The sequence below is a fragment of the Camelina sativa genome, chromosome 15 (genome assembly GCF_030686135.1).
Source record: "Camelina sativa cultivar CO46 ecotype springtype chromosome 15, ASM3068613v1".
Classification (NCBI taxonomy): domain Eukaryota; kingdom Viridiplantae; phylum Streptophyta; class Magnoliopsida; order Brassicales; family Brassicaceae; genus Camelina; species Camelina sativa.
In genome coordinates this window covers 19456815-19471830 of record NC_141894.1, presented here as the reverse complement: position 1 = coordinate 19471830, position 15016 = coordinate 19456815, and the positions used below count along the sequence as shown (strand labels likewise).

General features: G+C 37.2%; 2 protein-coding genes and 1 non-coding gene across 3 annotated transcripts; 1 reads left to right on the top strand and 2 right to left on the bottom strand.

Annotated features, from left to right (window-relative positions):
• Positions 1–878: 878 nt before the first annotated feature.
• Positions 879–985, top strand: LOC147926873 (small nucleolar RNA R71). The gene has a single exon (XR_015583133.1). It is a non-coding gene; the product is annotated as a small nucleolar RNA R71 (small nucleolar RNA).
• An 8212-nt stretch (positions 986–9197) lies between these two features.
• On the bottom strand, positions 9198–9779 carry LOC147926872 (uncharacterized). Its single transcript, XM_087487221.1, has one exon. It carries the CDS (start codon positions 9777–9779, stop codon positions 9198–9200), a length of 582 nt encoding a protein of 193 aa, XP_087343347.1.
• A 55-nt stretch (positions 9780–9834) lies between these two features.
• Positions 9835–12923, bottom strand: LOC104747188 (uncharacterized). Its single transcript, XM_087489068.1, has 2 exons — positions 10423–12923; positions 9835–10200 (listed from the first exon to the last, which is right to left on the bottom strand). The coding sequence occupies exon 1, from the start codon at positions 12389–12391 to the stop codon at positions 10790–10792; it is 1602 nt and encodes a 533-aa protein (XP_087345194.1). The 5' UTR covers positions 12392–12923; the 3' UTR covers positions 9835–10200; positions 10423–10789.
• Positions 12924–15016: the final 2093 nt, after the last annotated feature.

Genomic DNA, 15016 nt, shown 5'->3' with positions numbered 1-15016 from the left:
AACCCTCCCCTTCTTGATTACCACTGTCCTCAGTGTCTGGTAAAGCTCCCTCTCTTGTTGGTAGAACCCTTCCACTGCGTAGATTGATAGCATGAGCAGATTCTATAGAGTGCATAATGGCCTTGCCTTTGTTAATTGGTGCATTAGCTAGTTGAGTCTCCATAGTCACAATCTTGGAAGTAAGTGTATCAAACTTGGCATGGAGTTCACTGTAAACATCTGATATCCTCCTGTTCAACTCAGCAAATCTGTTTGCTGCCTCAATATTTCCTTGTGTTTGCCCAATCAACAATTGTTGCATCATTGCTCTTAAGTCTTGTTCTTGGCCTTGGTTAGTCTAAAACCCTGGTGGGGGACACAACTGAGGCTGGAACACATGATGTTGTTGCTTGGGGACATAGTGTTGTTGCTGTTGAGGCTATTGAGGTGGATAGACTTGGTCTTGAGGTTTGGCCACATTGGTACTCCTATAAGAGAGATTGTTGTTCTTGAAACCTCCTTGGTTGTAGCCTTTGAATCCTCCCTGGTTTTGCATGTAGCACAACTCAGCAAACTCAGTCTCCCTCTCTTGAACTTGAACCTCTTCTTCACCAATGAAGTGAATAGACTTTTGTTGGCTAAGAAGGATCTTGTCAAGCTTCTCATTGACCATCTTCAAGTCCTTCTTGTATTTGTCCTCTTGATCAGTTGAGGAACTCCTTATGGTTCTGTCATAGTCCTCATTATAGTTGCCATCTGACTGAGCAAGATTCTCAACTAACTCCCAACCTTATTCCATATTCTTGTTGAGGAAGTTGCCATTAGAAGCTGTGTCAAGAAGCATCCTGATCTTGGGAAGCACTCCTCTATACAATGTACTCAAGAGTGACTCATTGCTGAAGCCATGATGAGGGCATTGAGTCTGGAATTCTTTAAACCTCTCCCAAGCTTCACAAAAGCTTTCATTGTTTCGTTGAGCAAACCCAGAAATTTCATTCCTCAATCTAGTAGTCCTTGCATTTGAGAAATTTTTTGCCAAGAAAGCCTTCTTGCAAGCATCCCATGTGGTTATTGCTCCAGTAGGAAGAGTCTTCTCCCAAAGGTGTGCCTTATCTCCAAGTGAGAATGGGAAGAGCCTCAACTTGAATCCATCTTCACTCACTCCAATTATCTTTGTAAGACCACAGATTCTGTCAAACTCATCAAGGTGATCTAGTGGATCCTCCATTGGCAACCCATGAAACTTGTTGGCTTGAATCATGGAGATCAATCCACTCTTGATCTCAAAGTTATTTTTTGGCACTGTTGGAGGCACAATACCAGCCCTTTGGTTGTGGGTGTTGGGTGCATCTCCAGCATCAATGTTCCTTGGTCTTGGAACTTGATCTTGTTTCTCCATTATGATTGGAACCTCTTGCTGTTGTTGAACTACTCTCCTTCTCTGATTTCCCAAACCCTTTTGCTTCCTATGGATGTTGTCAATAGGCCTTTGAAGATTGTCTTTCCCCTTAGACCTTGTGTGCATCAACAAACGCGAGTACAGACTCGAACAGGTTCACAATTGAGCTCAGGCTCGTGTGGGTGGTTGTGTCGACTGGGAAGTGGTGCCCAAATGTACACGGCTTCTGACTCGATCAAGTGCTCGATCACTGCTCGGTCGAGTGGTGGTCGAGTGACTGGTCGAGTGGTACCTGAAATTCAACTTCAACCAAGCAGTAGAAGATTCGAGTACAACAACTTCACAAGAGTAGAAACGAACTTAATCTTAGACTAATATTGATCCTAAATGTCACAAAAACACACTCAAATGGGCAACGGCGCCAAATTGAAACAAGATCTTTTGGTGTGGGTGATGAATGAATGATGATGAATGTATGCAATGGTGAGATATGAATGGATAGATGGATGGGTGTTTCAATTCCCCTTATGCTGTTGTAGTATAATAGGTATCAATCCTAAATGAGTGTTTGTGAACAATTAAGATATGTATATGAATCTAAGTTAAGCCAAATGCAAAGATTGTTTGTCACTAACAATCCTAAGATGAAAATGTAAAGATGCAGAAAGTAAAACTACAAGAACTAAGAGCTAAATGTGAATGGAACAAAATGATTATAACTATATGAAGCTAGAACAGAAATAGAAACTACTATGATGAACTAATGCAAGACAATAATGAACAGGACAATGAGTAGATGAAACAGAAATGCAAATAGGAATGAAACAGAACAATCAAAAATCATAAACAAGAGTTCTGGGGATGAACTCGAGCAAGCACTCGACCGACTGTAGGTCGAGTACAGGGTCGAGCTGGATAAATCCGGGAAACAGAGCAACACAATAAAAATAGAGCAATGCAAATATGAATCAAACAACAAGCAAGCAACATGATTAAGACTTAAAAATCAATAAACAAAGAAGGCCTTGAGGAGGGATTCATGGGCTGAACTAATCATTGTGGTTATCTAACTTGGTCAACAAATCTCAAGCAAACTTTGAGCTAATCTCTAGACATATAAATCTAAGACAAGTTTCTTCCACTCTCATGGCAAGAAACAATCAAACCTATGCAATTCTAGACTTGTTCTCACACAGTAAAGAATCTACACAAGCAGGCATTAAGCAATACATCTCAAACCAAACAAGACCTCTAATCTCTTAGCAAGCCTAATGGTAAGCTCTAGATCTAGCCTTATCTATGCTCCTTAAACATTGGTGTGATGCTAAGATGATTGAAATCAAACCCTAACCTCTCAGTTCAGGATCAGCATTAAGATCATCTAGCCTAGAAAAGATCTACAGCAATCAAGCTTGACCAAATCACACAAACCACAAGATCAATCCAGCCTAACCCATCCTCAAGATCCTAAAGAACTACTCACAAGAACACATGATGAACACAAAAATCATAAACCCAGAAAATATTGAAACTTGCATCAAATGAAAGATAACACAGAGATCTACAATATTGATGAAGAAACTCGAAATCTTTATATCTTGAAAGTTATGAAGCCAACAAAATACAAGAATCTAGTCTTTTCTCTCTAAAACAAGTACAAAATCTAAGGAAAATAAAAAGTGCAAAAAGAATAATTCCCAAAAGGGTAAAAACTAGGTTTAGAGAATATCTAAAAGTTGGACTTTTTGGTGGCTGCAGGTACAAGGCCTTATATAGGAGAGGGGGTGGAAGCCCTAAAAATACTAAAAGACAAAATAGTCAACGGCTCGGTCAACTCGACATGTGCTCGGTCGAGTGGCAGGTCGAGCTAGCTTCTCTCGTGCATTCTCCACTCGGTCGAGTCCTCCTCAGCACACGGTCGAGTGTCTGGTCGAGTGTGCGGTCGAGTTGGACTATGGACCTTATTGTTTCAGCCTTAACTCTCTTGCTTTTCCTTCATGGTTGCTTCACTTCTCCTCAGCATTGCTTCCATGCTCCTTAAGCTCCAAAATCACCTGTTTATGCATGAAAAGATGCAAATGCAATGCAACTAAACTATAATGCATGATTGGTCCTAAAGCTACACAATAATGGTCAAAATAAATAGCAAAAGATACAAAAGATGTGAATAATATAAAGGAAAACAATGTAAAATATATGAACATCAAATTGCCTAACTAGAACTGCAAGTCTCACTTGTATAAGAATTTTTTTAACGACTAACAGAGATGTTTGCAAAAATTGATTTCGTGATATAAGAGCATGTTTTTTCAAATTACTACTGAAACATTAACAATTATTATCTTACTCATAACATGCAATATAAATTGTTTTTTTAATTACATCAAAAATTAAAGCAAAACTTATTATGAGAGTGAAAAAAAAGAAACATATTTTCCGTTAAATTTGGACTATATTGCGATGCTAGCAATCAAGAGTACATTTCAATAATTCAAAAGTGCGTACATTTTTATCAAATTCCTTTTAAAGTAAAAGAATATTTTGTTAAACTTTTGAAAGTAGATAACATGGCTCACACACTTTTCACAGTGTTAGAAAATGTATCACAATCTTTAGATCTAAATATATATAATTTGAGAGGTCAAGATTGTGATAATAGATTTTATATAAAAGAAAGCAAAAAAGGTGTAAAAAAAACATTTGGATATTTTTTTTTGGTAGGAAAAAAACGTTTGGATATGAATCCTAGAGTCATGTACTTGTCATATCCATAATTTGGTATTTTGAGATATTGAAAACAATTATATGAAAGGTTCTTTTCTTTTTGTAGTAATGCGATGCATATATTTCCAATAGAGAGGTGGAAGGTTTTGAAAAAATATGAAAATTTAACTGTTAAGCAATTATCATCCTCAACGATACGATTGGAAAATTGTGTTAAAAGTAATATAAAATATAAATTATGGATATAAGAGAATTTTTATTTGAAGTGTGCGTGATAATGATCCAATGGTTTTACTGTTTTAGAGTGAAGCATATCTAGCAAAATGAACTTAATAGTTTTGACTTTTTGCATCAACTATTGGGTGTGATTGGTAACCAAAAACAAAGTGGTATAAGTGTACAGGTTTGATTTTTTACCAATCATAAAAGCTTTACAAAACACTTTATTAAAAAACTTTATTCTCAGCTTTTTTGTACCGCTTTCATGTACAACTCTTTCTTACAGCTTTGCACTATTCAGTAAAAGCTTACAGCTCTAGCTTACAGCTTTTCTGTACAACTTTGGATACGTTACCAATCAGACTCATTATTTCGTTGGTATATGGGAAATATTGTATACAAAAAGTTAATTACAATTAAAAGATATGGAAATCCCTATATTAGTAAAAGATAAGTACAATTTTTCTTTCAGACAAAAATGCCCCCGACGTTATTACCAGAAAACAACTTCATTAAGGTTAAATGAGACATTTACGTTTGATGGGTCGGGTTCTACTTTTAAAATTACCCGAAATTCTTAAATCGGATTCGGATGAAAAAAGATCTGCGTCCTTTAAAACGAGTTAATGGGTTATGTGCTTTTTTTGATTTTTTTCAATGAACGTAATTTTGGAATCTCATATATTATATGTGGGATGAAAGGATTCAAGTTGTCTCCCTCAAAATTCTTTGGTGGATAAATACCGACGACCGTAAAAGCGTTTGATGGTGGCGATTCAAGAGGGTTAGACATGTTTGAGCAAAAAAATGAGATTTGTAGATAATATTGTTTTTGTTTTAAATTAATAAACCAATTGTTAATTGATGAATCTAACATATTTCTGTATAGTATATTAGATAAAACAAGAAAACTGATGAAAATCGTGGAAAAAATTTAAGTGATGGCGTGATTTTGCCGAAACCAAATCTCAAGGAAGAAGATAAAAGTAATTTGTAAATTTTTCTTAACTATAAAAAAATGCTGGGATTCGAACAAAGGAGGCTAGGACCATGCGGTACAGCAGATTTCGACTCATACCACTAGACTACGCCAAATTATACTCACAAATTTAAACACAAATATTGACATTCATTGAGACGATTGATTAAAATCTGAATAAAACTATCATTAATTCCCCCCAAAAAATGTCTTCTCCAAAAATTTTGGAAAGTTCTAAACGTAAGTAGTTATTATAGATTAATAGTATAAAGTTCACATTTATTAAAAAGTTAATAACAAAATCTAATCAAATAATCATTAAATGCAAGATTAAACTTAACAAAAAAATATTCTATAAAGATCGGATATTAATTTCTCAAATATTGATAGAGATACTAATAAGAAACTAGATTTTAACCCGCGGTACACCGCGGGACAATATTTTTGTAACTAAAAGAAAAAATTTAAGTTGTATTTGTTTGTTTTGTTTAGTGTTTAACATGTGGTATATCGTAGGACAGTTGTATTTTACATAATTGTAACTCAATATAATTAATTATATCTAATATTTTGATATTAATGATCTTAACAAAATAATGTGATGATTTACCCGTGTTATATTACCAAGTTAATATATATTTTTAATTATTTAAATATTCACCTAAATCCGTCCCGTTATATCATCTCGTCATGTGATTTTATAAAATTTTAGAACAGAAGTGGAAACTTCCTTCTAAAAGAAAGTATTTTGAAAAGTCATTAAAAGCTTACGATTATATTTTTAAAGTTTGTGATTCCATCTTTAAAGTTTAATGTCACAAATAAATAAAAACATGAAATTATGTATTGATTACTTATATAAAAACTCAAACTAATTTTATAATTTAGAAATTTTGCATACTAATCGTTTTAGTTTTCTAGTTTTTTTTTTTTTTTTTTTCAACCAAACATTAATTCAATTAATGAAATTTCAGAAAATAAAGATCTTGAAGAACGAGCAAGACAATCTGCCCGTGCGTTGAGCTCTCGAGGGATCCTGGTCAGAGAGAAGGAAGGGAAGCATGATCTGAACGCAAAAAACTCCTCCAACAGATTCGAAAAGGCTGGCCAATCGTCAGGGGTCCGCACCATCGCCACTAATTCTGCACAATCTGTCTCGAAGCTCTGGCAATCAACTCCAGACGCCAATAGGGATTCCATAGCCCAAATCAAGGCTTGTAACTCTGCATGTAAGGATGTGAGACCGCGCCTCTGGCTCCGTGCTCCAAGAAGAAGCGTCGAATCTTCATCACGACAACACCACCACTCCAGACCCTGCAGAGGATCTGAACCTTTCCAAGAACCATCAATCTGACAACGAGGAAACGCCCCCCCTATCCTCCAATAGAGGCATAGACTGTAAATGATTGTCTGAATAAGATTTGACTTCTTCCCACAATGATTTATCATTATTCGCCTGAAGTAAAATCTCCAACGGCTCTGCCTCCAACCCCTGAAAAACTTTTTTATTTATATCCTTCCATAGTGACCAAAGTATCCAGGGGAGGCGAGAAGCTACATCTGGAACCCCCGACTGAGAAGCTGCCCGCCAGAAAATAAAATCCAAATTTGCAAAGATTGAAACATAAGGAAAACCATCTGGGCTTAACCGAACCGGTGACAACCCCCATACATCGCGCGAGCGTGGGCACTCGAATAGAGCATGATTGATCGTCTCTGGTGCAGAATCACACCGTTTGCAAAGAGTATCACACCGGACACCCCTATACGCAAGTCGTTCCAACACTGGAAGCGTACCCGAAGCAACCTGCCAGAAGAAGTGTTGGACCTTCGGTGGAACATCGAGTTTCCACGACTGGGCCCTAAGTTCCATACATGACGGCCCATATTCGACTTCCGTCATTAATTCTCTGGCTAACCGGTAACCTGATTTAACCGTATACCTCCCGGACTTGGTAAAGTGCCAAACCAATCGATCCGGTTGCTGGACCTTACTGACCGCCATACTCCGAATAATCGGTATATCTCCCGGATCCAAAAACTCCTCTAGAGTAGGTAAATGCCAATCCTTCGTAACAAGATTAATTAAGTGATTCACCATCAAGCTCGGTAACCAGAGCCGTCCCCGACCAATTGCTGCACGTGGACGGGTATCCGGTATCCATGGGTCTCTCCAAACCGAAATAGAGCAACCCGAGCCTACCGCCCACCGTGCTCCATATTCCACTAATTCCTTAGTTGAAAAAATACTCCTCCAAGCAAAAGAGGGGTTATATGGTTTTTTGCCATAAGAGGGTGTTTATTTCTAAAGTATCGGCCTTTCAACACCCGAGCCATTAAGGACGTCGGATGTTGAATTAACCGCCAATACTGTTTTGCTAACATAGCATCATTAAATTGCTCCAGGGCTCTGAAACCTAGACCCCCTTCACACTTATCCTTACATAATTTATCCCAGGCCATCCAATATAGACCACGAGCCCTATCATTGGATTTCCACCAAAAAGTGGAGATAGCACTCGTTAATTTGGATGTCAACTCTTGCGGCAATTTGTAACAGGACATCACATGGGTAGGGAGTGCCACTGCCACTGATTTAATCATGATCTCTTTACCACCCTTCGATAAAAACTTTGCATTCCAACCATTAACGCGATCATCCAACCGATCCTTGACATAGCCAAAAACCTTCGTTTTTGAACCTTGGAGATTTTCAGGGATGCCCAGATAAGAACCCATACCTCCCTCTTTAGAATTACCAATAACTGATTTTAACTGATCCCTTAACTCCGAAGGAACCTTCTTACCAAACATTATAGAAGATTTTTCCAAATTAACCTCTTGCCCTGAGGCTTTGCCATAATTTCTGATAATTTCCATGACCGTCTGGCATTCAGCCACCTCTGCTTTACAAAAAAACAGACTATCATCAGCAAACAGCAAGTGCGAGATGGTAGGACTATCGCGAGCGATTGAGATACCCGTTACTTTCTTTTCCCGTTCAGCCTTTTTAATATTCGCTATCAGCACCTCCGTGCAAAGGATAAACAAATACGGTGATAACGGGTCTCCCTGACGTAGTCCTCTCTGTGGTTTAATAAAACCCCGGGGTTGACCATTGAGGAGAACTTGATATGACACCGAGGAAACACACCACATGATCCAGGAAATCCATTTCCTATCAAATCCAAGCTTAATCATAACCGCCTCTAAGAAATCCCGTTCCACACGATCATAAGCCTTACTCATGTCCGTTTTAAAGGCCAGAAACTCTGACCTACACCTTTGATTAGTATTTAACCCATGGAACATTTCCTGGGCCACCAAAATATTATCCGTAATTAAACGACCCGAAACAAAAGCCGATTGAGTTTCAGAAACCAGGCCAGGGAGAAACCGTTTTAGCCGAAAGCATAAAAACTTTGAAATAATTTTATAGCTCACATTACAAAGACTTATCGGTCTAAACTCCATCATTCGCTGCGGCCGATCAACTTTAGGAATAAGACAAATATTTGTTTCATTCAAATGTGGATCAAAACTACCTGATCGGAAAAACTCTCTGACCAGTGCCACTAAATCTCCTTTCAAGGAAGACCAAAATCGTTGAAAAAACAAAGCCGTCATTCCGTCAGGTCCTGGTGTTTTCTCCGGATGCATAGCAAAAAAGGCTTTCCAAACTTCCGCTTCAGAAACATCCCGAATAAGCTCTCTATTCATGACATCCAAAATCAAAGGGGTAACCTCGTGTAACATCTCCGAAACACCGCGTGTATCTGAGTTCCTAAAAAGATCCTCAAAATATTTTATAGCAGTATTCTCCATACCCGTAACCGATTCATTCCATACATTCTCTGCATCAAACAATCCAATGATCCTATTTCTTACCCGACGCTGTCAAGTGGATGCTTGGAAAAATTTTGTGTTCTTATCCCCAACCCGCAACCAAAACTTCCTACTCTTTTGTTGCCAGTATAATTCCTCGTCCCGATACGCCTCCTTCAATTTCCTTTCTATACCGCGAATTTCCTCTTGAGAAATCCGATCATCCATTTTCGCCTCTTGTAGAGCCGCCTTCAAGGAAGAAATGAGTCTTGGGCCAGAAAAAATATTATTCTTTCTCCACCACGAAATCGAATTCCTGCAATTTTTAATCTTATCCACAAAGCCCGGAATCCCGAAATTTTTTGTGCGATACCGGCAACGGACCACCTGGTTATTGCACCGGTTACCTCTCCAGGATAATTGTTCACCATAACAAGGGAACTCCAACATCCCACAATGACGAATCATGGAAATAAAGGGGACAAAGGAAGAGACTGGGCGTAAAGCACCTCCTCTTTTCTCATGATTACCAACCAATTCATTAAAATCACCAATCATAAACCAAGGATCAACACGAAAAGACCCGATATCCGATAACTTATCCCAAACTTTATCTCGATGTTGGGGGACCGGATCACCATATATAAAAGACATATAAACTAATTGTTGACCAAAAAACGCTTGCACATCGATAATGCGATCACACTCATAAAGAACTGAGAGTTTTATTTCATCTTTGTAAAACAATGTTAAACCACCACTAGCCCCGCAGGGTTCAATAGTATACAAATTATTAAAACCAAACTTATTCTGAAATTTTTGCAAATAAGAAAAACATTTCTTAGTTTCGGATAAAAATAAAATGTCTGGTCGATGTTGTTTCCACAAGTCACCCAAATACTTCTCTGTCAGATCAACCCCAATGCCCTGACAGTTCCAACTCAGTATCTTCACGTTTCCGCCGGTGGTTTCGGGAGAGCCACCGTCCCTTTTCTGAGTTGACGACCACCATCCGCTGGTTTACCACGTAAGATAATATCCTGTCTTGCTTGATTCTTCTGTTTTTTCCCCATACCTGCAGGTTTAGAAAGTGCCTTAGCCAACAAACGTCTCCCCGGAGAAGCCAAAGTCCTAGCAACATTTTTAGCAACAGTTCCAGAACCACTAACACCTTTTCTAGCAATAGGCCTATTAACTCGCTCCCTAAGAATAATTGGTTCCTCTAGCTTGACATCAGCCATAACATTATTAACAAGACCCAAAACGATATCCGGCAAGACTGAAGTAGTAAAAGTACCTTGTGGACTATCATTCGTATCAGGTTGAGAATCCATCCCCTGATCAGCGAGAGTGGCATCCTCCTTACCGATCCTATATTCAGCTAAAGCCGCTTCATGACCATCAGGATATTCACCCTCCTCCAACAAGTCATCATTATCCACCATAAAATCAGTCTCCTCACCCTCCTTAACCATTCCGGTATGTATATCTTCCGGAACAACTGCAACAGCCTGAGAAGTGGAACCTTTACCGAAAGCACCCTCTTCCTCTTGAGATCTCATTGCAGCAACACCCTGCTTAACCGTAGCATCCTGTTTAACCTTATACAGAGGTTTTGGCCACACCGGTCCCAAAACCTTCCGGTTCAGGCTGAAAGAAGGAACCTACCCCACAAAGTTACCACCTGATTTCTGCGAACCTCTCTGCCCACCAGAACCATTAGACTCACCTGATGTAAACTGTTTTTTCTGGCCCCACGCCGAGCCAGAGAATCTCTCTTGATAGCGGGATCCATAAGAACCCCCATCACCATGCATAACCTCCTGACTCTGAAAGTCTAAAGCCCTCTTAACATGCTTCCTTGGTTTCTCCCAACCACCCTCAGTTTTGTATCCCCCTTGTTTGACCTGAAGATGATGTTTTGGAGGGAACCGTTTATCCACTTGCTGCTCCACAGCCTTCTCCCCCGCCCCTTTCTTCAACTCAGGGCACTCTCTCACATCGTGAGTAAGTCGAGAGCAATGCTCACAGAAACCTGTCAGCTTCTCATATTCAAGGGAAACAATGACCTCATCGCCAGACTCAAAAGGAACAACCATCTGAAACAGGAGAGGGTTAAAGCCATTCACCGTCACACAGAAGCTTCCAGTCTCCTCATCAATCTCCCTAAGTAAACCCACCTTCTTGCCTATAGCTCTCAACGTTGCCTCTTCCCAAAGATGCATGGGGATACCGGTTACCTTGACCCAGAAATTAATTGCAGAAGGATAAGTGGATGAGATAATAAGCTCCCATTTCACCAACGCAATCATCCACCCATCAAAATGATAAGGGCCATTCATCAGAACCGCCTGCAACTCTTCTTCAACCTCGAAGTTAAAATGAAACAAACCCTGACCCAAATCAGCTCCTACCACCTTATCCTCCAGCTTCCAAATCTTGGGGAGATTTGCCACCAGTGACTCCATTTGCTGAACATTTGGGTTCATTAAGCGCCCAATAAGAGTCAGTGAGAATTGTTGTATTCTCTGAGCCAACACTGAATTAGCAATCCGCACTATCTCAGTTCGAACCAACGGTGCTTTGCCTTTGTTTAATGCTATCTGCGACATAGTAAACCACCCACGAAGCAACCAGAACACCCGGAGATAAGAAAAATACAATACTTCAGAACACACCACTTTCGGACAAGCGAACAAAACACTCACGAGAAGGAGAAGATTAGAACGACAATGAAACCACTCTGTCGAATTAACCTCTCGGATAAATACCACATGAAAGCACCCCCCTTTGTCACGGGATTGACAAACTCTATCCGAGATTGATATCCCATATCCGATCGAAAACAATCCCAAAACAATCAAAGCAATATCGTAGAAAGATCCCATTCCAATACGCCAGATTAAGAAATATAAGCCCATACCATAAATAGCAGACCAACAGATCCTCTCATTTGTAGATGCAAGTGAAACCTCGAAAATAAGGAAATGGAGATCTCGACCTAGTAGAGCGCGAGAAATCAAACCCCACATAATCAAGGATCGGATCCTATCACGTCCATACTGGACTAGTATCGAATCGCCCACAGTTAACCAAATAAGATTCGATCCAATCAAATCTCCACCACGGAGAAAGAGGTCCCGCCGAACCCAATTGAATCCCGACCAAATCAGAGATGGATTTCCGATCCATCCCCAATCACTAACCGTGACTAGAGCACACGAAAGACCAATCTTCCGCCTCTCCAAAACACTGGACCAAAGCATATCAAAACCTAGATCGAATCGCCATCGCTATCGCCATTCTCTCAAAAAAAGAAAAATTTATAAAACTCTTATTTATTACTCTGTTTTCTAGTTTTTTTTTTTAAAACTATAATTAGAAAAATGACAAAGGCAACACACTAACACTAACTTCAAGCATTCGACCAAATATTAACCATATTGGAGTTATTGGATTACAAATTTGATTAGTTTAGTTAATTAGCCCGTTAATTAGGATTTATAAATGAAATATGAAAAAGTCCAATTCGTATGTCGGCATTTCTACATCACGAACACGAAGCTTCGTTTCTCGATGGAATCTTTCCATAGCTTTTCTCGTCTTCTTATCTCTCTCTTCAGAAAATAAATTGATAAATTTTCAAGTATTTACTTTGTAATTGCTGTGTTTTCTTACCCGGCTCGATTTTAATTCGTCAGCCTTGTAATCGCTGATACGAAAAAAAAGACAAAGTTGTTGAATTGAATAAACTACCAGGGTGGAGAATATACAGTCGTCTCTTAGAGACTTTAGTTTGGTAATTAGACTCAACTCAAGTAATAATGCTGCCATGTAAGGAAAAATATAAAATTGTAAGAAGAAGAGAAAATAATATTAAATGATCCAAATATAATGAATTTTCTTTGGTTTATGTTCTTTTAGGTCGATGGTAAAAGGAGTCAATTCAAAGTATAAACTAAAGACTTATTTAATTCTCAGTGGAAGTGTTAAGTATACATTAAAGAGTATAGTTATCTCCTTTTTAGTTGGTAAAGTAAAGATGCTCCATATAAAGGTTATGTGAGCATTGTAAGCATAATCTTAAATACTGCTAAAACAATGTACATGGCATGATTTCATGAATGTTATATTAATAGTTTTTTTCATTTGGCTTTGTTTGATTTACATATTATCATTGTTTCTCGTTACAAAATTCTAAGTACTAATATAACATAGACGCATAAGATACAAAGAAAGAATAATAACACACGTATCACCGTATGACGACGTCTTGGTTGGCTTGAATTGTCTAATTGCATAAATCAACAGATAATTTCCAATGGGTTTTTATTCTTTTATCCTTCTCGGGTTATCAGCTTTCCAAACGATTAAGATATTCCTATCACTGCAACATCAATCTTTATACCTGTGAAAATATATGTTTTAAAAAGAATAATCATACTATATACTCATCTTACCAAATGGCTATGTTGTCTTGTAGGATAATCACATCTCTAGGAATGCATCATTGCTATATTTGATGAATTAAGGAGAACGGAGGGAATGAGGCGTAAGTGCTTGATGAGGTGAAAAGGTGAGACCGAAAAGAGATATTTATAGAGAAATTAGGTGTCTACGGTTAACGTGGAGTCAATTTGGAAAAATCTTGGGGAGCAAGTGGAATATTAAGATATGAAAACCAAAAATGGATTCTTAGCTCAATCACAATGAATGTGTCAATAGATAAAGGAAAGATTACGATTATTGTGAATTAATAGTAATAAAGATTACAATAAAGTTGTTACCAAAAAAAATGACTACAATAAAGATTATTGTCGATTTACCATATTTAAGTTTTTACTTTTTGTGCAACTTTTTAGGGATTAAGATTGTAAATAAAATTTTAAATAAGCAAAACTATAAGGGTAGAACCCAAAATGTACTTCAAAAATACTGTATATATATATGGATATACACAAGGAATATACGTTCAGTATATCTAATCTAATAAATTTCAGCAATTTCAAAACCAAAAATAAAAGTCTTACCAATATCATAGGGACCTTAAATATATATTTAACGTGTAAATTAAATAAATCAATAGTAATCCAAATTTATGGAAATGTTGTTAATTTGTTATATATTATTTATGGAAATGTTGTTAATTTGTTATATATTATACTACTTTAATTTGGAATATTGTAATTTAAATCATTTTAATTTGGGTATTATCTATGTAAATGATAGAGATACTAATCAAATGTGATCTTAACAAAACGGGTCTAATCTTTAGAGGATTTTTTTCAAAACCCTAATAAAACTTATAGCCAACTGTCTCTAAACTATAAATACTACCTTTAGGTTGTGGCATTCTCATATCAATCTCATTTTTCCTCAAAACTTTATTTGCAAATTTTTTTCAAAAATTATAGTTCTTATTCTCGCTTTCTAATACTGTATGTTACTAATATAGAGATTATGTTTTTTTTTAATATAATATGATCCTTTCATATATATATATATATATATATATATATATATATATATCTAGGCTTTGGAAAATATCATATTTCAAAGGTAAATAATCTACTTAACCCATAACGTCATTATATATATTTGCATTTTCTTATTTTCTTTTTGTATCTTATTGGACATTGTTTATACTCAAACTTTTGTTTTTATATTATTGCAGATGTGAATTGGTTGTAAATGGATAATTAATTATCTATGAAGGGGAAGCTCAAAAAAATGTATTTGAATTGATCAGTTGGTCACAAATTTTAAATAGAGTAGTCTTCATTATGTTTATTAAAGTATTCGATTGTACTCTCTCAGTTCGTTTATATTGTGTTATACAATTTTTAAATCAGAATTTTTTTATTATAGTAGTTTACCATTTTTATATTATT

Coding starts and splice junctions, on each gene's coding strand:
- LOC147926872 (XM_087487221.1), bottom strand. CDS start 9,779: ATGTCTTTTATATATGGTGATCCGGTCCCCCAACATCGAGATAAAGTT.
- LOC104747188 (XM_087489068.1), bottom strand. CDS start 12,391: ATGCTTTGGTCCAGTGTTTTGGAGAGGCGGAAGATTGGTCTTTCGTGT.